Source organism: Armigeres subalbatus, chromosome 3 (assembly GCF_024139115.2).
Source record: "Armigeres subalbatus isolate Guangzhou_Male chromosome 3, GZ_Asu_2, whole genome shotgun sequence".
NCBI lineage: Eukaryota > Metazoa > Arthropoda > Insecta > Diptera > Culicidae > Armigeres > Armigeres subalbatus.
This window is the reverse complement of record NC_085141.1, coordinates 80,638,279-80,665,648: the sequence shown is the minus strand read 5'-3', so window position 1 is coordinate 80,665,648 and position 27,370 is coordinate 80,638,279. Positions and strand designations below refer to the sequence as shown.

Genomic DNA, 27,370 nt, shown 5'->3' with positions numbered 1-27,370 from the left:
CCCACCAACATTCGAATGCATCGAACAGCATCGAACAAAAGTTTAATATTCAAATTACTAACCTGTTCACAGCATATTTATTCACTTCCCGTGATAATGAACATGTTTATCCAAAGAGTCTTATGCATTTCAGCTCAAATAATATCATAAATCAGCAGTTTCGTGCCGATTTATTAGCCGTTCGCGATTTGGTGGGTTCATCACTGCACTTCACTTCTTCTCAAAGGGCACTGAAAAAATCAAGTTTTTACTCACTTCTCCACATATGAGCAGCCCGAAATGTTGATGGAATGCAAATTAAACATCACTTTTCGAAATCAGTCACTTGTTTAAACCGAAAACTTAAGGTGAGTTACGGCGGCGTCCAAAAATGGCAGCCACAATGGCCGTGCTATCCCTCACCTCGCGTTTTTGCTCGCACAAATGTGAATATTTAGGCGGTTAGCACATCTGGAAACCATTTTTTCGTGTATGCTGCAAGTGAGCAAAGGTGAAAAACTACTTTCCGTTTATGTCTGTCGTTTACTTTTCGAGTTATGTGCCCTTCAAAGCGCTATGTAGAATTTTAATTGGACTCCAACGCGATTCACCTTAATATAAACTGCTATTTTTGCCCGAAAAAAACGATTAAAAACTGATCGCGAAGCGAATGTAAACAGCGGCACCGGCAGCAGCAAACTAATAACTAGGGTGGTTCAAAAAATAATTTTGCTCCGCCACGCTCAGTCGATTATGATTTATAATTTGGGTGTCATCCGATGGTTTGGGCTGGTTTGAATGGAGGCTTACCGTGCACAGGTCGTTTCAGGTTTGTATGACAGTTGATATGGCGAGGTTGAAGTTTACATTATTCTGATTGTGGCGCTCTTTGGGCGGTGGCGAGGGGGGAGACCATATGAATGGATGAAATATTCAAGAGCTTTAACTCTGTAGACAATGCATATTGAATGGTCGTTCCAATAGTTAGAAGTCGATTTCAATCGAGGTTGCGTGTCTTTATCATGATAATTAGGCTTCGCAGAAGTCATCAGTGTGGCATCAGAAACGTGTGCTTCAACAAAATAGCCAAAATTTGTCTGTGATATCTATTGCACCAGGGGCAGATACTTCATACAAAAAGTGTGACATGGGGGTGAGCGGGGTATAAAATGCTATTTTTTGCGTTACGTAATCAATGGATCTTTCCTGCGGTGCGATTTTCATTCAGTAAAGTCTTTAGAATGTTGCCTTTAGCTATGTGGGTTCTCTTTTCACCAGCGTTTGGAGGGGAGGCGCTGTAGCCAGTGTAACGAAAGGTTTTGTTTCCCATACTAGTTTTCATACAAACTTGAATCGGCTTGTGCTCAACCAGTTTTTGTTCAATTCGATTTTTGGAGGACACTCGGAGCATGGGACGGAATCGATTGAGCGTGTTGGAGCTGAGTCGTTTTTTGAACCACCCTACTAATATTTTATGGTTTTTATAAATACGATACCAATACTACTACAGTGTACGACAGTTTTTATTGTACCAATACTTTCAAAGCTTTGTTTTGGTACTCAACCCACCTTCACCTTAAGTATTCTAATAGGAATCTCTTGTCCAGAAGCAGAAAAAGATTCCGTTCGGAAACCCAGAACGATCCAATGGAAAGTCTCGAAGTATTTCTTTGGAAAGTCCAAAAAAATTCTGTTCGTAAGACCAAAAGTATTCCGTTCTCGATTTTAGAGTGATTATGTTCAGAATCCCATCAGAATTCCGTTTGTAAGTCCAGAAGGATTTCTTTGAGAAGCCTAGAGTGATTTCGTTCGAAAGCTCAAAATAATCGTATATTCTGTTTGGCGGTCTAAAGTTTTCGAAAACTTAATGTCTGTAAAAGTCTGTAACTTCAATCGAAAGTCTTTATTATGTCTGTAATCTTTATGATGTCTGTATGCAAGATCAAAGGTCTGTATAAATACAGACATGTCTGTATGTCTGGCATCACAACTCAAATATGTCCTCCGAGGATTTGTTGTTCACTTGCGTCTCAAAATAAGACATATAAGTTGTTGTAAGACCTCCAAATTGTTCAATCTCAATCAAATGGTCTACCGAATCTACCACGGCCCTACGAGTATTTGTCTTTCACTTGGGTCCCAAGTCTAGGTATATGAGATGTTATTAGATCTCCAAAGTGTCTTGAAGTTTGAATCAAATGGTCTACTGAATTACCCAAGGCTTCCATGATGTCCCTAGCCGTGGTGTCAAACCAATTTTGTTGTCTGAGCATTGATCTTTTAATAACGTGTCAAATACAGGCATATATGATGTTGTAAGATCTACTGCTTGGGACATCATGATGGCTTTGGTTGATTCGATAGACCATCCCCGACCCGCTAAATCGTTCCCATTGCCGCCAAGCCCATAGTCCCTTCGGTACAACCAGAAAGTAATGCTTCAAAGGGGGCCAGTGCACAACGCACCCTCGAGGTTAGCTGCGTGTCCTTGCAGCACCGAACATCGTAACTCGCTTTTTTAGAAGAACACCATGGTATCGTGCCAGCGCATTGCCGACTTTCCAGGTGGCCTTACCACGCCCTATGTCCTCGGAAGGTGGGAAGGGTCTACTTCACGTCTGCTTCCCTCTGCACGACTGGTATCAAGAATGATGATGCCGCGTGCACCTCAAATTGACGCAGAGAGGTCAGGGCCTATTCGCCAACACACCGAAGGACTTACCGACGCGGTGCCTACGCCTGCCCCAGCCTTGACGAGGACCCCTTTCCGTCCTCGGGCTCGGAACCCACCCGGTTGACCGACGCCGCGAAAGCGACGATACCATTTTGTTCTTCGCGCGGCCACTTGTTCGATAAAAGGATCGAGTTCGACTACAGCGCATGACCACCGGTATGACCCATGAAGCCGACTCCGATCCCTTCGACCACCTCTTATTTGCACCTGAACTAGCCATCCTTGAGTCCACGCGCCACCTTCTGTGTAGCTCCGAGACGATTTGGGCGATAGCCGATAAAACGGCGTTCCAGCCAACTTCATCTTTACACATCCTCCGAACTAGGTTGTCCGGGGTAGTGTCCAGACCACATGTGGCAAGCATGTGGTCACGCATTGCGCGAAAACGTGAGCACACGAACAACACGTGTTCCGCTGTTTCCTCTAAACCTGCGCACACCAAACATTCGGGCGAGGCCGAGCAAGCCAGCTGCGTTACCTGCACTGTGATTTTGCAGCACGCTTAAACGCCGGGCACATCGAACCCCCCATGGGGTGCTTGCTGTTCACAGCTTTGCTGGAACAAATCAAACAATTGGGAGGGTTCGTGCAGCATCGTGCCTTATGTCCCTCCAATCGTCGGGAGAGATTGCTTCTGTCAGGGCCTTTGCAGTCCCATTGCTTGTGCCTCGGTTCCAGGCACTTGAAGCAAACTTCGGGTTGCTCGTATATACCCACAGGGCATACCGACCATACCACCTTGACGCTCCCTAACTTGACAACCTTGGAGGCGTCCGCTGCAGATAGCCGAACCAATGCTACCTGCGTCCCTGGCGGACCTTTCCGTAGCCGAACGGCTGCGGTGGGCGTCTCCACTTCACACTGTCGCCGCAGTGCCGTGACGAGCTCTTCGACTTCGGTGATCTCGTCCAGGTCTTTAACCCTTAGATTCACCTCCGTCGTGAGTACCCTCACCTTGACCGTCTCGCCTAGGACTTCCTCCGCCAACTTCTTGTAGGCGGCGCCCTTTTGCGAAACGCCCCGCTTCAGCTCGATGATCATCTCGCCCATCCGACGTACGTCGGCGCCGAGTTCATTGAGCTTGACGTCACTCCTCATCGCCTTCAAGACGTCTCGTCCGCCGTGATGACTAGGGCATCACCTCTGGAGCGATTGGCGCCTACCCTAGACTTCTTTCTACCCTCATTCGACTGGGCCTTCTTTTCGGCCCATGACGTCTTCGGTTTCCTCTTGTTCTTGACCAGGGTCCAGGAGGCGTCATCCCCCTCTATTTCCCTGGTCTGGTGCGGCTGAGAGCTCTCAGCCTGCCGTAACCCTTTACCGCCGTTTTTCTTGGGTGGACGGATCTTTCCAGGTCCTTCCTCCCCCGGTTTTGGAGGTACCTGGCCGGGGTTCAGCTTCCCAGCCCCACTACCCTTGTTCGGGTAGTAACCCTCCGCGTTTTGGAGCGGCCCCCAGGGAGCTCATCCCCTGGAGACTGTCTCCCCCGTTTTTGTGTCTGTTCCGTTGGAGCAGTGACCTCCGACGTACCCGTAAATACTTGAGCCTCAGTCTGGGTAGACTTTGGTACCACCGTCTTCGCTGGCACGCCTTCGGTCGATTCGACCTTGCCCGAGTCCGCGAATCCGTGGGCCTCAGTCTGGGTAGACCTCGGCGCCACCGATTGCACGGGGTTACACTTGGCCGTCCCGACCGCCCTCTCCAGCTTGGCGTCCAGCATCGACTTTCGAAGTTTCTGCAAGCTCCTCTTGAAGTCCGTACTGATATTACGCTTTGATGACGCAAAGTCGATGATGGCGTCCAGCTATTCCGTCGCCACCTCGAAGGACGAAAGCCCATCGCGTTTGCGGTTCATCGCCTCCATAAGCCATGGGCCGTCAATAACCCCTACCGGCGTTTTTCTAGCCGAGAGGAAGGTTGAGTGACCCACGCTGGCGCTGCGCACTGAGCTGCCGACTATTGCCTCTGGCCTCCTAGGCCTCCGCCTCCACCTCTTGCGAAGGGGTTGTCGCCTACACTACTACCACTAATTGAAGAATTGACTTGGTTTTCCATTTTGGTCCCACGAGTTGCTCGGGAAAAGAGGTCCACCACGCCAGAGCCCAGCATGACGCGGTAAGGGACAATTACTGTGGAGGGTGCCCAGGTACCCCACAGGCTCCGTTAAAGGCCTAGCTTATTATTTCACCTCCCTGGCCATGCATCCCCTCGGCACGGGTAGCTTGACGCCTTGGGATTAGGGGTTAGGGACGATGGTCCCGGTCTAACTCGCAGTGGCCATGGGGAGGGGTCGTCAAGCCCTTGGACAAAGAATACGTAATTAGTATACGCTGAAGTGTACCTGTTTGAACTGCATTAAAAGCATGGAGGTTTGAAAGCTTAATTTCCAGGAAATTCTTGAAAGACCCGGGAACATATGATGATAACATATCCAATATGGGTCTTTAGATTGCTATGATTATGTATCATATTTAAAAGTGTCCTAAAATCAATGTTTTTTTTGTGAAAAACAAGTAATCTAAGCAAAAAAAATGGTTGCGTCGTATTTTTTTTTCGTCCGCTCAATTAGTAGTTTCTTGAAAAAGAGGTTTCAATATATCACATTGCCACTAAACATCCATACCTCTCCGAAATCACCAGGTATGTACCCGTCAAAAAACTATGTTGCTTAATTTTCTACATGTAAACCTTACATAAACAATCTTCGCCTCAAAGAGATCTCGATCATTGTACCATATATAGAGAAAGTTTTACCAAACCGGGAAGACCAAATTACCTGGAAGCACTGTCCGGACTGAGGCTATCCCGTCTCGCTTGACGCTCGGGACCCTCTCCGTCCGGACTAAGCGCTGGCTGGGAGCTGCGCCTGCTCCATCCACCCGGTGGCAGACAGCTCTCGTCGTAGGCAGTGGCCTGAAAGAGAAATATAAAGCACCGGATCCTGGTCATTGGAAGGGGCTGGTCGGGTCACTACTATCAAGGTTGGGGGACATTTACTTGTCTTTGCAGCTTCAAAAGCCGCTGGGCACGTTCAGGACTTACACGGGAATCGCGGCGGGACATTTTGGTCCCGCACTGGGTCGTCGAATCGCGACGACCCTTTTGCGCGGTGGGACTGGTGGCCGGGGGCGTTACCGAACTCATGATTATGGTCGGGGGCTGGATGGACTGACAGGCGGAATCCACCTGGCCTACGGGCATGTATAGGGGGGCTGAATCGGACGCCGTCGAACTGGTCGACGGGCGCTGTTCCTGGCGGAAATTGGGCATTTCTGTTACGGTGAGCGAATCCTTCCGGTTCTGCTGTTTCCGCTGGGTGCTAACTACTTTGGGAAGAGGTGGAGTTGCCGTTCCTCCAATAGTTGAGTCTCGGCGTGATGACCGGTCTCGACTGGAGTCGTTCGAGTTACGACGGGAGCCCTAAAAATAATGGCTTAGTTAGTATTGGTCAAGTGAACATATTTCGGACAACTCACATTCCGGTAGCTTTCTGCATTGTAGAGATACTCTTCACGCTCGCGTTCTCTAGCTCTCTCGCGTTCTCTTTCGCGCTCCCGCTCTCGGTCCAATTCGCGCTCTCTTTCGCGGAAGTCACGAAAATCGGCAACGTACGAGTCTTTCCGGCACGACATGCTCTTGACTCCCGAGTCGGCACTAGATTCACGCCGTTTGCGGAGCGGAGGTGCATGACCAGAGTTGTTATTGCTATTGGTATAACTATCTACGGTATTGGCTTTGCTCCATGGTAGACTTCGCGCGAGGTCAGCTAACGTTTCGCGGCGATTGAGTGGAGCTTTCTGCCGTTTTGAGCCGCCACCACTCCATTCGCGCAATATGTCGGTTAACTGAGCCAGCGAACTGCGACGGCGACGTTGGGCACCTGAGAAAAAAATAACTTTTATGGTACGGAAGTTGTGAAAATGGTTGAAGACATACCTGGTGGCGGTGAAGTACTAGGAGGTGTTGCCCCACTGATTTGAGCAGCCGAGTCCCTTCGTCCACCGAGCCGTTGTCGCACGGTGGACTCTTCGACCTGTTCCAATGACAGAGAAACGATGGAATAATAAAGTATTGTTCCAGAAGTAATTCGGAGATATTTGAACGTACCTGTTCCCGTACGAGATCGTCCCAGCCATTGCCGCCTTGCCAGACCAGTCCCACCTGGTGAGACATGATGGGCAGATTGCAGACGAAGCATATTGCCGTCATGGTCCTACTCCACGATAGAATGGGAGGACATTTTTGGTAAATAACCCACACGGATAGAGAGAAGAGAAAGAAAAGAATCGCAAAACCCGATTAGTTCAGCAGTTCTTGCAAATAATTCGCTATTGGAAGCAGTGTGGCGTGTTGTGGTGAACAAGGGTGGGAAGCGTTTTTCGGGCAGCCAGAGCAATGTGAAAGCAGTGGGTATGGATGATTGTAGCTGGAATGGAAGCTAGGTACAAGTGGTTCAACAGTAAACAATGGATTCTGTATTGTGTAGATGTGACTCAAACGCAGCTAACAAAATCGAGGAATGAGCATGCAAAAACGGAATGGGTTATAACGGGGGAACATGTGCTAGTCACATTTTTTTTTATTCATTTACCTTTGAAGGTTGATCTTGTTTTATTAATTCGTAGATGGTGTTGGTGGGTGAGTTAGGAAAGGCAGTGCAAGTGAACCAAAAATACACGTTTTACTATCACACTACTTTCATTTGTAGCATTTTCAACGAACCAAGAGGTAACAACTGAAGAAATTTGTTAGATAACGAACAACCCAGAAACAGATCAATCCAGAATTTGATATTGTAGCTCGAATGTGTCAGAGTCTAGGGTAGTTTATTCATCTGAATCCTTAGTTCTATTTACAGTGACATTAATGCTGTTGTGTCGGATGCTGCGTTCAACAGGGTTTATCTAGTCGTCAAAAAGGCGTGCAGACGGCTGTCGAAAATGTTTTGCTACTGTTTGACTAAGGAGCGCAAGCTCAAGGATTTTTTTTCTTGAGGGATCACTCATTTTGGGCAGATGAGACGTGTAATTACTTGGTGTAGCTGGTACTGGCCAAACTGTGTCTGTGAAGTTTCAGAAACTGAAGTTTACGCTTGCGAGAAGAGTCGAGGCTGTGTGCAGATTCAGTAGCATTAGGTGTGATGATAGCAGTGATAGTGGCAGAAGAAGCAGTAGTAGTTGTGGTTGCAGTTGCGGACGTCGACAAAGATGATCAATTTGGTTTGTTGTCAAATTGTAGTTTTGTTTGGCAGAATTCACATGTCAGAATGATCGAATAGCGGATAGTGGTGTGAAGAGCAGTACGCGGAAATCAGACGTGAGATGGAAGAAAGCAGTAGAGAAAAGAAATGCAATCAGTAACGTTCGTTTTTTGCAATGCATTCGCGTAAGAACATGTATAAAATAAAGGCAAACGAAATTAAAATAAAATTTGAATTGTAGTTTCGCATCGTTGGTGGATGTGACTTATAGGATCTTATACATTCTTTTAATTTGATCTGGGCAAAATGAACTGAACCTTGAAGAAAAAATATAACACGTCTTAACGTGACAAAAAATGCACACAAAATGAGTTTAATATGAAAAATTCATCATTTTAATACTCTGATTAGTCTTCAAAATTTCACGGACTAATAAGTAGCTACTTAACGAAGAACACTATGCTAGACTTAATGATGGACACATTTTGGCGCAGTCGAAGTACATGTTTGAATATGATAGAATAGAAGCTTACTAACATACGTAACTGCCCAAAATAGAAATTTATGATCTTTAAGCACACTTTACTTTGGAATTGGCTGAATAATCTAGACCGTCTTCAAATGAAGTAAATTACCGACTCTTTGATAAAAAAGAGAAGCTACAAGCCACGTACGTTATGGACAGGGTTGCATACCCAACAAACTTCAGAAGCTGATAGAGTGCTTATTAAACCAAAAATAGCCTTCGTTAGCTAATAAACACACTTCTTTAACTCAAATTGTTTGTTGGGTTATGATTAAACTTACGTTATGCAAAGCCCATTATGTGATCTTTCAGACTTCAATCTACCAACGAAGCAACTTACAACATTTGTATAATTGTCTAATTTATCATGGCTTTTATTTAGGCTAGATCAATTTTTCCTATTTTATATAAGCATATATAATTGTTGTAATGATCAAAATAAAAATAAAATAATGATTCTTTTAGAATTATTTTTTTCTGTATCTAAAATTCAATTATGTTTGAAAAATTTTCTATTACAATTAATTATCATTAGCAGCAAGCAATAAATATTCTAAGCATTAGCATAAACAAATCTGTATGATTCTTGTTGCTTATTAACACAAAAAAGAGACTTAATTTTTTACTCCATTACTTGAACACAAATACTTTTTCCGTGAATTATGCAAAAAATATACTTCATCTATATACATAACTGCACCATTTATTGTTGATTTTTTTTAAATAAATATGCAATAGAAAAGCGTATAACGTGAAAATGCGCCTTCGAACAAAAGTTCATGCGCGCTCTAATTGGCGCCAGCAGAATCAGTTGAAAAATCAAGATAAAGAAACAATACATTCTCGGCAGCACTTCAGAACAACGAAACTCTAAAACGCAAAGTTCAAACGAAAACGAAACCAACAAACAACGCAACAACACCTGTAATGACGAAGTTTTGCCATGATTCATGTTCTCTTCTACACACGGGGAGGGGGCCCCGGCGGATACGCTCTTCGGGTCACCACGGGCACGTTAAATGTGTGAGTGTGTGTGGGGAAATTGGTCAGGGCACACGCTCACACTCACACACCGGCGTGTGGGCTCTTGCATAGAAACGTACAAACTTCAAGCTTGCGTTAGTCCTTCTTCCACGCTCTGTTCGAGTTATCTTCTCTTTCGCGATCTGTTGGTGCGTGTGTTGTGAATGCTTTGGCACGCTTCTTGAACCCAGAGTGATTTGTTTCTTTCGGGTTTATCGTTCACTGTCCATACGCTGCTGCAAGAGAGAAAGGATGGTGATTTTGTTTATAAAAAGAAAAATTGAGAGAGGTTTTGCATGACTGGCTGAGGTGTTTCAGGTTCATGTTATGGTTGCTATCTAATCTACGTAATTGGACTAAAGGGATGTTTTACGGATAGAGGATTGGGATTTTTTGGCCGCCATAAATGATCCCGTTATTATCGTTTAATCCGGGTAAGGCATCAAAAATAAATAACTTCATGGAAGTTAATTTTTGAATCTCGATATATACGAAAGACTGGCATCTGGTTCCTATGTAACGCGAATGTGTTTCATCTTACAAAAATGCAACAAAAAATACATAAAGATCAAAATCTTCTTAGTGTTAGTGTTCATTAAGCACTTCCACAGTTATTAACTGCGAGGTTTCTAAGCCAAGTTACCATTTTTGCATTCGTATATCATAAGGCTAACACGATGATACTTTTATGCCCAGGGAAGACGAGACAATTTCCAATCCGAAAATTGCCTAGACCGGCACCGGGAATCGAACCCAGCCACCCTCAGCATGGTCTTGCTTTGTAGCCGCGCGTCTTACCGCACGGCTAAGGAGGGCCCCTAAAGATCAAAATGTATGAAATATTAGGCAGCCGGCTGTAATGAGCAAACATTCTCGCGTGCTTGTAACATTGATCGATAGATAAGGAAGAGACCTGAGTAAGAGTTTCATGTTATACCAAAACAAATCGTACTGTCAGACGGGACTTTAAGACAAATTGAAGGCTATTTTTGACAAGTTAAAGGCACAATTATGAAGTAATGAAATAAGCTTTCCCGTCAACATTTTTTTTCTCGTTTCATTGTCTCAGTGATTTTTTTTACTTTTTCAACGTCAGATTTCCCTAAGTACCATTATAAAAAACTTTTGTTTTCAGTTTAAGAAATAAGTTATAGTCGACAAAAATTATGGGTTCTTTGGAATAGTTTGCGCTTTTCTGAAACGAAATCGATTAGTCAAAACATGTTTTAAGGAATATGTGAATGATCAAAATACCATTTTTCATTATTCCGTTGCGTATACATTTAAATTTTTTAAACGGGCTCTGTAAATTATTTACAACTGTGTTCTCAGCCCAGTAAAAAGTTGAATAATTGACCCAGCCCTCGATGTGCTGCTCAAATCACACTAGCTCAGCCCAGGAGCATTTCCAATGACAACGTCATCGGACACGAGCGGAAATCGAGATGGATACAATGCACCAAGGGCTGATAGCTGTATCAAAAATCCGAGTTATACCGTCTTAAAAAGGCAAGTGGGCTAATGTTTTATTTCTACATTCCGTCCCGTAAAACCGTGGCACATGTCCAAATCCAGCTGTCTGACATACCCAACCAGAAGGGAGTCGGATCAGTTGAGTGGTTGAGTCCTTCCTGGCTTACGCCGATCGGGCTCTCAACACCCACATAGCCTAACTGCATCCGCAAAGATGTGATCAAGAAATCGATTATTCCAGTTGGGTTCGACGACAGCCCTAAGCTAAATCAACTAACAAAGCAAAAGAAGCAAACCTTTTGCAAGCAGAGATCTACACGGCTCTGCCCAACTACCCCGAATGCCAGTACCCCGAAGGCCACTACCCCGAATGGTACAGTACCCCGAAAGCCATTACCCCTAATGAAACATTACCCCGAAATCCATTACCCCGAAAAGCCATTACCACGAAAACATTTCGAAACAGATACCGATGAATGATTGTACGACAATTCCCCGAAAACCGATTCTCCGAATGCAATCTTCCCGAATGTAATTTTTCCGAATGTAAAATTTTCCCGAATGAAACAATTCCCCGAAAATAAAGTACCTCTTGTAAACACATCTTCGCAATCGACTTAGGCGTCCGTAAAGAGCAGCGTTCAAAGATACGAGCAAGAGTCTCTTATTGGAGATTATCAGCTCAATATTGTCAGATTTTCTGGATATGATACACTGCGCGGCGTTTGTAATGTTCCCAAATGGGTACTTGCACAAAACTTCACGCGGCGAATGACTGTCGAAAGGTACGGCCGCGCCAAACGATACACCGCAATGCTATTCACCCATAAGAATCAAGTAAACGGGGTGCAGAAAGCGCGGCGGTACCTTTCATGAAGGGTTCGCCGCGTGCAATTTTGAGAAAATCAGGCAATATCCTTTGGTAGTATTAGAAGCTCTTGATTCCAAGGTGTGTTGTTAAATTATAAAGATATCAGAGTTTCCAACGTAATTTTTGTTCCAAAATAGCCGAAGGCTGTATTTAGAAAAAAGTAGAATCTCAATCGGCAATTTTGATTGAAAGTGTTTTTGTACATATTTTTCCCATCTTCAAAATTAAACTCCTGTCTTGTATATACCTTCTTAAGAAATATAAGTCAATTGTGGATGTGAATCCTTTTAATAAAAAATAATGCTTTTCCCGGAATGAGGCAATGGAAAATGTGATTCCTTCTTTAAGGTGAAGGTGGGTTGAGTACCAAAACAAAGCTTTGAAAATATTGGTACAATAAAAACTGTCATATACTGTAGTAGTATTGGTATCGTGTTTATAAAAACCATAAAATATTAGTAGGGTGGTTCAAAAAACGGCTCAGCTCCAACACGCTCAATCGATTCCGTCCCATGCTCCGAGTGTACTCCAAAAATCGAATTGAACAAAAACTGGTTGAGCACAAGCCGGTTAAAGTTTGTATGAAAATTAGTATGGGAAACAAAACCTTTCGTTACACTGGCTACAGCGCCTCCCCTCCAAACGCTGGCGAAAAGAGAACCCACATTGCTAAAAGCAACATTCTAAAAACTTCACTGAACGAAAATCGCACCTGTTGATGGTGTTGGTTTGCGAGGGAGAGCTATCAGATTCGTCAAATCGTCGTTTGAATCTTTGTTTACAAAAGCAGATAAGTCGTTTTGAAAATTTTGCCTTGCATTGATTACGTAACGCAGAAAATAGCATTTTATACCCCGCTCACCCCCATGTCACACTGTTTGTATGAAGTATATGCCCCTGGTGCAATAGATATCACAGACAAATTTTGGCTATTTTGTTGAAGCAAACGTTTCTGATGCCACACTGATGCCTTCTGAGAAGCCTAATAAATACCTAAAAGCCTAATTAATCATGCTAAAGACACGCAACCTTGATTGAAATCGACTTCTAACTATTGGAAAGACCATTCAATATGCATTGTCTACAGAGTTAAAGCTCTTGAATATTTCATCCATTCATATGGTCTCCCCCTCGCCACCGCCCAAAGACGGAGCGCCACAATCAGAATAATGTAAAATTAAACTTCGCCATATCAACTGTCATACAAACCTGAAACTAAAAATACTAGAATAAGAGATCGGCAAAGACGCCATCTTGTTTCCAATTGAACCGTCAAAAGCGGTTCCAAATCGACTTTTTTCACCCATAAGAGGCAAGCAAAAAGTTCAAGTGATGTCAGTATTATTTCCACGATATCACACCTTTTCATACGTTGCCATTTCGACAGTTTTTCACTCCGCCGGTCTCTGGTTATAGGGTTGCTACCTGAAACGACCTGTGCACGGTAAGCCTCTTTTCAAACCAGCCCAAACCATCGGATGACACCCAAATTATAAATCATAATCGACTGAGCGTGGCGGAGCAAAATTATTGTTTGAACCACCCTAGTTATTAGTTTGCTGCTGCCGGTGCCGTTGTTTACATTCGCTCCGCGATCAGTTTTTAATCGTTTTTTTCGGGCAAAACTAGCAGTTTAAATTAAGTTTTCGGTTTAAACAAGTGAGTGATTTCGAAAAGTGATGTTCAATTTGCATTCCATCAACATTTCGGGCTGCTATGTGCGGAGAAGTGAGTAAAAACTTGATTTTTTCAGTGCCCTTTGAGAAGAAGTGAAGTGCAGCGATGAACCCACCAAATCGCGAACGGTTAATGAATCGGCACGAAACTGCTGATTTATGATATTATTCGAGCTGAAACGCATAAGACTCTTTGGATAAACATGTTCATTATCACGGGAAGTGAATAAATATGCTGTGAACAGGTTAGTAATTTGAATATTAAACTTTTGTTCGATGCGGTTCGATGCATTCGAATGTTGGTGGGAGAGGAGTGCGGGAGGTGTGGGGTTGACCCGTGGGAGGTTCGGTGCCATATTGACTGCCATCGTGGTACTCTTCCAACTATGTCCTTAAAAAGAATGCATCTACGGAGACGAGCCAGCCTCGGGCTGAAAGTCTCCCTAATAAAGACATACAAAAAAGAATGCATCTGCTCGGAATAATGCAGTCGAAAATGTGTCCCTTCGTTAGTGGTGTTCCCCTAGATAATGAATGTTATCATTTTTTCTTTATTAACATATATTTGCCCAGCATAAAATAATGGGGGATGTGATCCATTCGTCTCCAGTGATTCGTGGGTCTTCAGTAGCCTTGCGAGCAAAGGCGTAGGATTGCCAATCCGGAGATGGCGAGTTCGATTCTCTAAAGAAGACGTCTTATACCGGGCAGACGCGTTCATTTTAGGAAGATATTATCGTTTCCCTTTGCTTCAAACCGGGCAGATGAGTTCATCATACCGAGCAAACTGAGATTCGAACTAACAACCTCTGGATCGACAATCATATACTTTTACTCGCCACTATGACCATCGAGACCGATATGTCAATAAAATTTGAAACTGATCACGGTTGTGAAACTTCTGTCTAATTTTTTTTCAACTGCAAAAAGCAATACAGTGATCGTTTGCTAATTGGGGCACGACCTCACCCCAACTAGCGAATGCCGTTCGCTAATTGGGGCGGTTTGACAAGCGTCAATGTTGTTTACTTTTTGCATTGAACAAAAGAAAATTTTACGCGCCAGAAAATATCAATCCCGCCAAACACGGAAACAAAACGTCAACGCTTTTTTGACATCACATTCTGACGTTTAGCTGCTTTTTAATTGGGTTTCGCCCCAATTAGTGAATCCCCAACTAAAAAGCGCCCCAACTAGAAAAACCCCAATTAGCGAACGTTCACTGTATTTAGCTTAGATTTATGGTTTCATTAGACTGCTTATATAATCAGTTGTGTGCAAAAATAATGAAAGAATTGAAAACAATCAAGTGACTGTTGATTTATAATCTAAACAATGTTTTTCGTTTTCCAATATTTTAAGCTATGCCACATAACTTTTGTTTTAAAAGTCTTGGAAAGCAAAACGTTTCATGAAAGCTTTTGCCCGATATAAGGGGAACAGAGTAGATAATGCCTTCTTTAAATGAACATGTCTGCCCGGTATATGGGAAAACGAAGATATGATGTTTTCTTCAAACGAATGCATTTGGTTCGTACAAGACGAACAGATGAAACGATGTTTTCTTTAAATGAACGCGTCTGTCCCGCATAAGGCAAAAGGAAGCAACAATGCCTTCTGTAAATAAACTCGTTTGCCCGATATAAGACAAACAAAAGAAGGAGAACATGACTTCTTCAAATCAACGCGTCTGACCAGTACAAGACAGAAAGAAGAAATAATTCCTTCTATAAATGATATAAGTCGAACAAGGCAGATAATGCTTTCGTTAAATAAACGCGTCTACCCGGTGAAAGGCAAAAAGTAGAAATAATGCCTCCTGTAAATAAACGCGCTTGTCTGGTGTAAGGCGAACATAGGAGATGATGCGTTCTTCATTTGAATGCGTATGCTTGGTATAAGGCAAACAGAGGAGACGATGACTTATATAAATCAATGCGTCTGCCCGGTATGAAGCAAAATGGACGCATATGCGAATGTAGAGATGGTGTCTTCTGCGGAGATGAGTAGAGCCGTCTCCACCCAACGCATCAGGTGCGAGAAAGATGGAGCTGAAGGAGACGAGTGGCTAAGAAGTCATCAAGGTGAGTGCTAACGGTGCACCAAGAGCCAGCAAGCAGAAGCACAATATGATGAATAATATAGGGTCCAGTGGCGTCTTGCCGAGCTTGATTAATGTCATGGAGCAACTCGATGATATTATCGACTTCGTCAATGGACTATCGAGAGACCAGAAGCTGGATTCCCTGTTCTTCGTTAGAAGCGAGCAGTTCGTTTTTTTTTTATTGCTCCCATCTCGCGTCAAGTTTTTCCTAGTGTTTTTCTTCGTTTGAAGTATTTTACACTCGGTTTTTCAACGCGATTTGTGCCCTGTGACTGGGAAGCAGCACACCCTGGCCGAGACCTCCGGTGTGTCTGTTAAAGGCACTTCCGGCTACGACAAACTGCCGGATCGCAAGTCGCATTCCTTGCAAAAGCTGCATCACCAGCAGCAGCAGAAAGTGTGGCAACCGTTTTGCTACAGAAGCCCCCGTCCCCATCGTAGCAGCCAGTACGACGACGAAAGCGTGCCTACAGAGGAGTCGCCATCGACACCGGTACGCTACCTACCTACACAAGGCTGTTATTGTCGGTAAATATCTCGCCTCTTGTTTTCGGTCTCTCGCATCTTGTGAATTGGTAGTTGAATTGGCAAGTGGAACTGTGAACTGGTAGTGAATTGGCAAGTGGAACTGTGCCAAAAGTTCATCAGATAAAAGTTATTTTTTTACCGTTATTTTTTTATCGTTATATTTTTTTTTTCGTTATTAATTTTTTTTTTCACTATTTTTTTTTTCTTCATATTTTGTTTTCTTACTCTTTCGTATATTTTTTTTTCTTTTGTTTTTTTTTTTTTTTTCGTTATATTTTTTTTTTTTTTTTCGTTATATTTTTTTTTTCATCTTTTATTCATTGTCCCGCTAACTTTTTTATTTTTATTTTATTTATCCGCCACTTTTTTTCTTATTTTTTCCTCTTTGTTGGAATTGTTGGAATAACCGCAATATTCTGCGTGCTCTTTGTTTCGATATTGGAATCATCTTATTTTTCGTTGCGGTGATCATTCTCCGCAATGGAAACTGATGACAAAGGCGGGGGTGATTCGCAATTCAAAATTTCTGACGATGATTACATTCCATCCCCGGAATACGAGCAATTTAATGAGCGAAATTTTCCACCACAAAGCGAACATAGCACCGAAACCGGCTCAACTCCCGCTGAAACTGTTTTGCACAAACCGGTCATCAACTCAAATTCTCCTGGGACTTTTAACCTGCCTTCTCCTGATCCTATGGATACTAACCAGGCAAGTGGATCAACACCCCTGGCGACCCCCCGCCTAAAAGCGTACCCGCCCGGATCTAAGGGCCCATTTCTGGTTTTCTTTCGGCCCAAAGGTAAACCGCTAAACAAATTGCGAATCGAAAAGATCTGGCAAAATCGTTTCAGGGCGTTATTGAAGTGAATGCCCCAAGCCGTAATAAGTTACGAGTCACTGTAAGTGATCGTGAACAGGCCAACAGAATTGCTGCCTTCGAGCTCTTTCGATTGGAATATCACGTATACATCGCAAGCAGTGAAGTCGAGATTGCAGGAGTGGTCACCGAGCCGTTTCTAACATGTGCTGACATCAAGACTGGTGCTGGGGGGTTTAAAAATCGAGCGGTCCCAACAGTTCAGATTCTTGATGTCAGACAAATGAATTACGTGTCAGAAGATGGCACCAAAAAACCGTCTGATTCGTATCGTGTGACCTTTTCTGGGTCTGCCCTTCCTGACCACCTTGTTCTAGGGAAACTTCGATTACCAGTGCGCCTCTATATACCGACCGTAATGCACTGTAAAAAGTGCCAGCAGATTGGTCACACAGAGACCTACTGCTGCAATAAACCACGGTGTAGCAAATGCGGTGAGCAGCATGCCGAGGGTCTCTGCAGTAAACAGCCGAAGTGTACCTGCTGTGGCGAAGCTCCGCATGAACTCACTGCGTGTGCTCGGTATATAGATAGGGAGAAACATCAAATCCGCTCAATAAAACAGCGGTCAAGGCGATCCTATGCAGAAATGCTGAAGACGCTCGCCCCAGCCGCTGTTCCATCAACCCGTTCTATCGCCAGCTCAAATGTCTTCTCTTCCTTGCCCTTAGATGATCAAGGCTCAGACTCTGGGGACGGTGAAGAATACACTGTCATCGAAACAGGGACAAAAAGAAAGCGAGCAAGGTGCAGGCCAAAACACCAGCACGCTTTTCTAGATGTTCCTGTCGTTGAACAGAGTACTCGACCCTCCCCTGGAAAATTAGCAAGTGGTGGGAAACCCCAAAAAGTTTCTCCTATGGGGTTCAAGTTTGCGGCTGGCAATTTCCAGCCACTTCCGGGAACATCTAAAACCCCAGCTGTTCCAGTTTTTTGCCCAGAAAGCTTACATCAGCAACAAAATCATCAGGCGGTTCAACATAACCATGTTGAGGTACCCGATAAAATTACTCTTTCTGGGATTGTGGATTTCATCTTCAATACTCTAGAAATCTCTCCCGCAGTGAGAAACATTATCAACATGATAATCTCACTGGTGAAACCCTTATTGAAGCAATTGATTTCAAAATGGCCTGTTCTTGATTCAATCTTATCCCTCGATGGCTAATTTAACCAACGAGGTCGGGGATAAGATCGTAGTTCTACAGTGGAACTGTAGGAGTATTTTTAAAAACCTGGATCCGTTTAAGTTTTTAGTTCACAGCTCATGCTGTGACGCATTTGCTCTTAGTGAAACATGGCTTTCTCCAGACAAAGTTCTCTCTTTCCACGATTTCAACATTATTCGCAAAGATCGAGGAGATGGATATGGAGGGGTGCTCTTGGGGATCAACAAGCTCCACTCCTTTTACAGAATAGATCTTCCCTCGATGACAGGCACTGAGGTAGTCGCATGTCATGTCACCATACGAGGGAAAAGCTTCAGCATAGCCTCTGTGTATATACCGCCGAATGCTTCTATGCGACGCAGAGATCTTAACGAAATCTGCTCCGCTATGCCTGAGCCACGGTTGATTCTAGGAGACTTTAACTCACACGGTACGGCCTGGGGGGAACTTATTGATGACAACCGTTCTTCGTTGATTTACGACATGTGCGACTACTTCAATATGACATATTTAAATAACGGAGAAGCAACACGTGTGGCACCTTCAGGACTCGAAAGTAGAATTGACCTCTCAATCTGTTCGATTTCACTAACATTGGATTGTACGTGGAAAGTAATTCAAGATCCCCATGGTAGTGATCACTTGCCGATAGAAATCTCAATCACCAATGGATCGTATCAGTCTCGCCAGATTGACGTTGCGTACGACCTCACGAAACACATTGACTGGGGAAGATACACCGAGGCGATCATCGTCGGTGAGCATTCGATCGATATTCTTCCTCCGCTGGAAGAATACCAGTTTCTCTCCGGCTAATCCCTAGACAGCGCAGTTCAATCACAGCGTCGATCTATACCGGGATCTCAAATACGTCGCCGTCCGCCTTCTCCTCTTTGGTGGGATGAAGAGTGTACCAAAGTCTATCGGGAAAAGTCCAACGCGTTCAAGGACTATCGAAAGCGTGGTACTCGAGATAATTACGATCGTTATGCCACTCTTGAACGTAAGTTTAAGAGTCTCGCGAATGCTAAGAAACGCGGTTATTGGCGCCATTTTGTTGATGGTCTTTCGCGCGAAACGTCAATGAAAACACTTTGGGCCGTCGGGAGAAGAATGCGTAACGCGTCATCGATTAACGAAGATACGGAAAGTTCCCTCGATGGATCTTCGCTTTCGCCAAAAAGTGTGTCGGATTCCGTCCCAATTCAACGGTTAGCACGCGAAGCAACATCCGGTCAACACGAGATGGACGCCCCATTTTCGATGGTTGATTTCTCACTTGCTCTCCTTTCATGTAATAATACCGCTCCAGGAATGGATAGAATTAAATTCAACTTGCTTAAAAACCTCCCAGACGTCGCGAAGAGGCGCATGCTGAATTTATTTAATCAATTCGTGGAAAGCAACATTGTTCCGGATGAATGGAGACAAGAGAGAGTGATCGCAATCAAAATTCTCGATATACCCGCAACGGATAATAACTCGTACCGTCCAATCGCGATATTGTCGTGTATACGGAAGCTGATAGAGAAGATGATTCTCAATCGGCTCGACAGATGGGTCGAATCAAATGGCTTTCTATCAGATACTCAATTTGGATTCCGCAGAGGCAAGGGAACGAATGACTGTCTTGCGTTGCTTACTACAGAAATACAACTGGCCTATTCTCAAAAAGAACAAATGGGTTCAGTTTTCTTGGATATTAAGGACGCTTTTGACTCAGTTTGCGTTGACGTCCTTTCAGACAAACTCTACGAGTGTGGGCTTTCACCAATACTAAATAACTATTTGTACAACTTGTTGTCTGAGAAACATATGAGTTTTTCTCATGGAAACTCAACAACTTCAAGAATTAGTTACATGGGTCTCCCCCAGGGCTCATGTTTAAGTCCCCTTCTTTACAATTTTTATGTTAAAGACATCGATGGATGTCTTGTGGAAAATTGCTCGTTAAGACAGCTTGCGGATGACGCTGTTGTCTCCTTTACAGGAACAGGGGCGGGCGATCTGCGAGGACCATTGCAAGATACTCTGGACAATTTGTCTACTTGGGCTTTGAAGCTGGGTATCGAATTCTCTCCGGAGAAAACTGAGCTGATTGTCTTTTCTAGGAAGCATACGCCAGCAAAATTAAAGCTTCATCTTAGGGGTAAGAACATCTCTCAAGGCATTTCACATAAATACTTAGGGGTCTGGACTTCGACTCGAAAGGCACCTGGGGAATGCACATTAGACATCTGTATCAGAAATGCCAACAAAGAATCAACTTCATGCGGACAGTTACCGGTACATGGTGGGGAGCACACCCGGAAGATCTGATAAAGCTATATCGTACAACGATCTTGTCGGTTATCGAATACGGTAGTTTTTGTTTTCAAGCCGCCGCGAAAACTCATATATTGAAGCTCGAACGCATTCAATATCGTTGCCTCCGCATCGCGCTAGGCTGTATGAACTCGACTCATACAATGAGTTTAGAGGTACTCGCGGGAGTACTTCCTTTATCAGATCGCATCGCGGAAATATCGTTCAGATTCCTCATTCGGTGTGAGGTTTTAAATCCATTGGTAATTGAGAATTTTGAGAAGCTAATCGAACGAAACTTCCTATCAAAATTTATGTCACTGTACTACTGGTACATGAGCCTGGAGATTGGCCCTTCTTCGAACGTTCCCCATCATGGTTGCTTCTTAGACTCCTCCAGTTCTTCTGTAGTTTTTGATCTGACCATGAGAGAAGAGATCCATGGAATTCCAGATCCTCTCCGAATGGAGTGTATACCACCAATTTTCACAAGTAAATACAGCCATGTCAGTTGCGTCAAAAATTTTTTCACCGACGGGACAAAAATAAATGAATCCACTGGATTTGGTGTCTTCAACGAATTGCATAGCGCCGCTCGAAAACTTCAAAATTCTTGTTCCGTATATGTTGCAGAATTAGCAGCTATTCACTACGCATTAGAACGAATTGCCTCTCTTCCCTCTGATCAATACTTTATTTTTACGGATAGTATCAGCTCAATAGAGACTACTCGTTCAATGAGGCTGGTACAGCACTCACCGTATTTCCTGAGCGAAATACGATCCATATTGAGTGCTCTATCGAATCGCTTTTACACTATCACTTTGGTATGGGTCCCTTCACATTGCTCGATTCCGGGTAATGAGAGAGCGGACTCACTTGCCAAGGTGGGCGCTATGGAAGGTGATATATACGAGCGTCAAATCACCTTTAACGAATTTTTTCAATTTCTCGTCAACAGGCCTTGCTCAGTTGGCAACGAAAATGGGATGAAGGAGATTTGGGTAGGTGGTTACATTCCATTCTCCCGCAGGTATCGAAAAGACCTTGGTTCAAGGGGTTGGACCTTAGCCGAGACTTTATTAACCTTTTGTCTGTGCTCTGGGGTCAATATGACCCCAGGCCACTTTGAGTGGCTGCCATTTTTTAGTTTTCAACCGATTCTCCTAATTTTGGTAGTTTGGTAAAACTCGCCGAGATCTGTCTCCTAGGTGCAAATTTGCTTGAAAAATCTTGAAAATTTGCGCTACAGTGTACTTTTTTCAAAAAACTTACGTTGTCTGTGCTCTGGGGTCAAATTGACCCCAAATTGAAATTGCTATAACTTTTTTAATGTTTGGCCAATTTTGGATTTTTGGGGCTGTTTCGAAAGATAATTTAATCATCTTTCCAGTCGTTGCCAAAGATTGACTATAGGTGGGCGGGTACATCGCGGGGAGGAGTTTTTGTAAAAAAGGGTACAAAAACAGTGATTTGTCATGCTTATTTTACTTATATCTGAAAATCCTACCCGTTTTGAACTGGACCTTTTCAAAAAGGTTATGCAGGAAGGCGTGTCCTCTGACATGAGGCATTAATTAGTTTAGAGCTTGGTCGCTAGGTGGCGGTATATTTGAATTCGTTATTTTAGACTACTCAAGTAATTCCGATATATGGAATTCTCCTCAGTGTAAATATTCTTATCGCACAAATTTGAAATTTGTAAAGATGACGTCTTTAACAAAGTTCGTCTGGTGGGAATGGACTGTCATGTGACGGAATAAGTAATTAGGAAATCTACAAATAGGCGGCGCTAGTGTACTTGCAATATTCTTGCATGTTTGAAATATTGCTTTAGCTTGAGATCCTTCATACCTACAACCAAGTTGTATTCGGCAACATTGTTCAGGATGTCCAGGACTACAAAGCGGTGCTCAATATAATGAGCACTTCTTCCAAGATGCGGCGCTAGTGAGCTGTTATATTTGAGTATATTGTTGCATGTGAGATCTGATGTATTTTGGTTTGTAGCATTTTTGGCAAACATGAATGTTGTGGTAGAGTTCGTCAAAAATGTTCGTTGCATTCAACCTGCTCCAGCGATGCTGCAAATAATAGAATGTGTTCACAGAATATGTTTTAGGTCATCCAAGAAAACCCTGGAACTAAGGCCTTTGGGTCTACATGCGTAACCAAAGATTAGCGAATTTGCCGCCTATTTGAAAACATCCCAATTATTACTTTCGTCACTAGACAGTCCATTCCCACTAGACGACCTTTGATCAAGACACCATTTTAACAAATTTTAAATTTGTACGATAAGAATATTTACACTGAGGAGAATTCTATATATCGGAATATCTTGAGTAGTCTAAAATAATGAATTCAAATATACCACCACCTGGCGGCCAAGTTCTAAACTTATCAACGACTCATGCCGAAGCACACGCCTTCCTGCATAACCTTATCAAAAAAGGTGCAGTTCAAAATGGGTAGGATTTTCGGATATAAGAAAAACAACCATGAAAAATCAGTTTTTGTACCCTTGTTCACTAAAACCCCTCCCCGCGATGTACCCGCCCACCAATAGTCAATCTTTGGTTACGACCTGAAAGATGATTAAATTATCTTTCGAAACAGCCCCAAAAATCCAAAATCGGCCAAACAATAAAAAAGTTCTAGCAATTTCAATTTGGGGTCAATTTGACCCCAGAGCACAGACAACGTAAGTTTTTTTGAGCACAGACAGAAGGTTAAGGTAATGTGTCGTCTAATGTCCAACCACTACTCACTAAACGCGCATTCCTATCGAGTAGGGCTCGCAGACAGCAATCGATGCGGTTGTGGGGCAGGCTATCAGGACATCAATCACGTTGTCTGGAACTGCCCCGAATACGGTATTGCCAGGTCCGATTTATATGCATCCCTCCGGGCCCGAGGGAAACCAGAAAATGAGGACATTAGAGATGTGTTGGGAAAGCTTGATATTGACTACATGGCCCTTGTTCACAATTTTTTGAAGCGCATCAACGTCATTGTTTGATTCCCTCTCCCCCCCATTCGTAGGGCCATGTCCACCTTGTATTCTCCCTCCCCGCTCGGTAGAAACGTTTTGCTTGTATCATTGCAGTTTGTCCCTGTTCTGAACCACACCAATCATCATGGGAAGACTGCATCAACGCTACCTACGGACACCAATATAATCCCAAGCCCCAATCCCATCCAATTTTTTTTTTGTATGTACTCCTTAACCTCGACTAAGCCGCGAGTTTTTCGGCTCCCCAAAACTAACATAAGAACATAAGAAGCAAAAGATGAAATTGTAATAAAATTTCAATTGACTTTCGGCTCCGTTATGCCTTCGAGCGCTTGAGCCTTCAAATAAACGCTAATTAAAAAAAAAAAAAAGACCAGAAGCTGCTTAAGCTTCGCACTTAAGTTCTTGCTGCAAGTCAGGAATAGGAAGTGTTTGCGGCTATGTTGGAAGGCCACCGGTGGAGAAACCATGGCCCTGAAGGTGTTAAATTCTACACTCAGCGATGGGGAGCAGAAAGGAGAGCCGACAAGTGCGCCATGGAATCGCCCGGCCGACAAGTGCGCCATAAGCGCTACTCACAGAACGCCAAGAAGCGTCGAGAGAGCAGAGAATGAAGAAAGGCCCACGAAAGCACTATGGAAAAAAGCGTGACCGTTTATCAAAAAAATTACTATCTCCAATTTGTCTAATTTATATATCATATAAAGGTGCATATCCTACAGAATTGGTAAATATTAAAGCGTTATGTTTTTCGATTCAAAAGATTTTGAAGGGTATGCGACAACACATTTTTTACTGACGAAACGAAACGAAACGAAATTCAGATTTACTTCCGAGACTTCGAAACGAGACGAAATCGAGGTCCAATTGATTCGAAATTTTACGGAACGAAACGAAATTTAATTTTTTTTCCGCGGAATTTTTATTTTCTTGTTTTTTCTTATATAATATATGTACATAATGCAAAAACAAATAAAAAAATCCGCGAAGAAAATTAATTTTGATTAATATTTTTAAAACCAAATATTGTTACCCAAAATGCCATAGAGAGAATCTATCTTTATTTTACGAACGGACATAAGTAACAGATCAGTGTTGGACCTGTTTACCATTTTCAAAAGTATGCCCCTCACCATAAACAACGTAAAAATATTCATCGCTCAGTATTTCCAACAGACCTCAGTAAAAATAAAAAGAGCCGATTTTTTAACTGCAAACAACAGATTTCATATTGATTGGATCTGTTTACCATTTTGAAAAATGTTACAGATTCAAAGTGCCACCCCTCCATTTTAATACATCATGAATAAAATCTCCAGGCAAATTTTCAACCAAGTTCATGAAGATTTATTGAATCTGTAAAACTTTTCAAAATGGTCTTTTCAACAGATCTAAGCAGTATGAAAGCTGTTGGTTGCAGTAGAAAACTCGAATATGGAATATTAGGCGAGCATTTTTTTGGTTATGGCGAGGGAAATTTTTCATCCATCATTTTTCTCTATGCCTTGGAAGATAAACGAAAATCGTTACTATTAGATAAAAACCTTTTTTCGTTTCATCACTTCACCTCTCACTCACTTTATGTGAGAACAATTCTCGCGTGATTTACGAAAACGTCGTAAGTCCAAATGAGAGACTCTCTTTCATTACGCTCTCTTTTGCTAATATCTAGGCTAGTTTAAAATTTGTTGCAATATTTTCACCTCAGCACACTAGACAAAGCTATTTTCTTCAGATCGGTGCTGGAAAATCCAATGTAAATGTTAGAATGGCTTTATAATAATCGAAAGAGAAAGTAACAAAGAGAGCCTCTCTTACGACTTACGACGTTTTCAAAAATCACGCGAGAATTAGAAAAATTCTATGTGGTGGGAGTCGAGCCTTAAAAATAATAGACGGTTACTATAGCAACACCGTCATGTTATCTGCATGTAGGAATTTAAATTTAATTCATTATACCATGTTATTGTTCAATTATTTACCCTACTTACTAATCGAAAATCATTGGCCGGTATTTTTTATAGCTTCAGTACTGGCATTCAGTAAAATTAATTTTGAAAAAAATCATCGAATATCATGTCTTTGGGAAAGTGTTTGTTTGGAAGGGCATGATTTTTTCCGTCCATTGCCGATTTAAACAGCTGCTCGTCTCTGCCCCATCGCATAATCGGCATATGTAAAAAAATACCATAAATTTGCTTTTTCCACGATTAATCGCCAACAATTTTTTTTAACTGGATCAACGCCACTAATCGTGTATTTTACCAATATCTATGATTTTGAATAATATCCAATAGTAAAAGTGTCGAAAAGTACAATTACTGATCAAATTTCATTTTTTGGTCTTTCTTTTCAAAATAAGCAAATAAATCATCACAGTAGGCTCTGAAACTTTGAAACTTTTAGTAAGGTTCATCGAAATTAAGTGATAATCAACTTCTTTGAAGAAATCACACTTTAAAAATGCTGTTTGGCCAATTTGGTGTATGGGACTTTTATGCGATTATCGCTAAAAATGGTGAATATTGACTAAAATGTCGGCATTGATGTATATTCAAACTTCGCTGAAGACACCCATGGTCAATTTAATCATTCCAATGACTGAGAGGTTTATTCCATGTTTGAACCATGGCTGCCCCAGTGTGCGTCCCGGATCATGCGGAACAGTCCCGGGTTCAGCCTGCTTGCCTCGCATTGCCATTTGAAATCTGTAACAGATTTGAATAATTAAGAGAAAATAGAGAACTTGAGCCTCTACTGAAGTTATAGGATCAAGGTAATTTTGAGTATCTAAATAACTCAAATCCCGAACACTGGCGTTTTAGCGCCCTAAAACTAAAGTTTTCATCGTTTTTTTGTACTGAGGATCAAGATTACAAAAGAATTCAAGCTCCTATGGAGAAAATTACATAAATAAAGCCAAAATGGCGATTAAAAGCGATTGTTCGGAATTTGAGTCAAAACGGTACGTGTTTGCTGAAAGCTAGGACATGATGTGACAATTAAATCGAGACTTCTTATTTCTATTCAATCGGTAGCTCTGACAAGGTGTAACCAAATTAATCTTTCAAACAATGTGTTTCAAAACTCGATGTTTATCTTCCTTCCTATCCATTATTTATTGTAGTGAAGCGAAAGATTCAAACACAAAAGATTTCACTTAAAACAAATATGACTGTTAGATGAAAAATTACAAAAAATTAATATAATACTTAAAACCAACAGTTATAAATCTTTGCAGACCTTGAGGATAATGTAAAGGCCTTTCATGCCAACAAACTCAAATGCAGACATTTACGTTTATTGCTAAATATTAACTTTTAAAACCAGTAGCACGTCCAAACTAACTACAAACTGCCTTACGGAAAACGCGCCGCACCGGCACGATTGTAACATAAAATCGATACACTTTTGAAGCATTTGAATGATCTGGATCTGCAGGATCTAAAAAATGTAAGAAAATTCTAGATATACACACGCAAAAAAAGGTTCCCGAATCCGTGAACCAGCAAAAATACACCGTGATTTAAGTCATGGATTCAAGAGCTTCAGTCCCGAATCCGTGACTTAAAATACACCGTGAGCTCGTTAGTTCACGAGTACATGAAGGCTTTTATTTTGCGTGCACTGCGTGCATGATATACGCAATCAAAAATATCTGAAGGTAAAAGTTTAGGTCATGCCAATGATCTCAATCGGAAGGATCTGAATCAGTTCCAGAATCTGAAATAAATGAGATATCAGAGAATACCCCATATCTGGAGCATTCTTAAATCTGCAAAGATCTAAAATTCTACTAAATCAGGAAAACTTCTGAAACATCCCCATATCCAGCCTTTGATGATTTTTTTGCAATAGCTCGTCAGGAGACCTTGATCAGTTGG

General features: G+C 42.5%; 1 protein-coding gene across 3 annotated transcripts in view; it reads right to left on the bottom strand.

The window, feature by feature from the left end:
• Positions 1–27,370, bottom strand: part of LOC134226539 (uncharacterized) — a 710,533-nt gene that overhangs the window by 333,408 nt on the left and 349,755 nt on the right. For 2 of the 3 annotated variants that reach the window (XM_062707374.1, XM_062707376.1), the window contains 6 exons: positions 9,362–9,698; positions 6,821–6,926; positions 6,650–6,746; positions 6,190–6,593; positions 5,711–6,133; positions 5,490–5,626 (listed from right to left, as the gene is read on the bottom strand). In XM_062707374.1, coding sequence (XP_062563358.1) covers positions 5,490–5,626; positions 5,711–6,133; positions 6,190–6,593; positions 6,650–6,746; positions 6,821–6,926; positions 9,362–9,384 — 1,190 coding nt within the window. In that variant the 5' untranslated portion in view covers positions 9,385–9,698. The remainder of the gene's footprint in view (positions 1–5,489; positions 5,627–5,710; positions 6,134–6,189; positions 6,594–6,649; positions 6,747–6,820; positions 6,927–9,361; positions 9,699–27,370) is intronic. The other variant, XM_062707375.1, reaches the window with a different exon arrangement.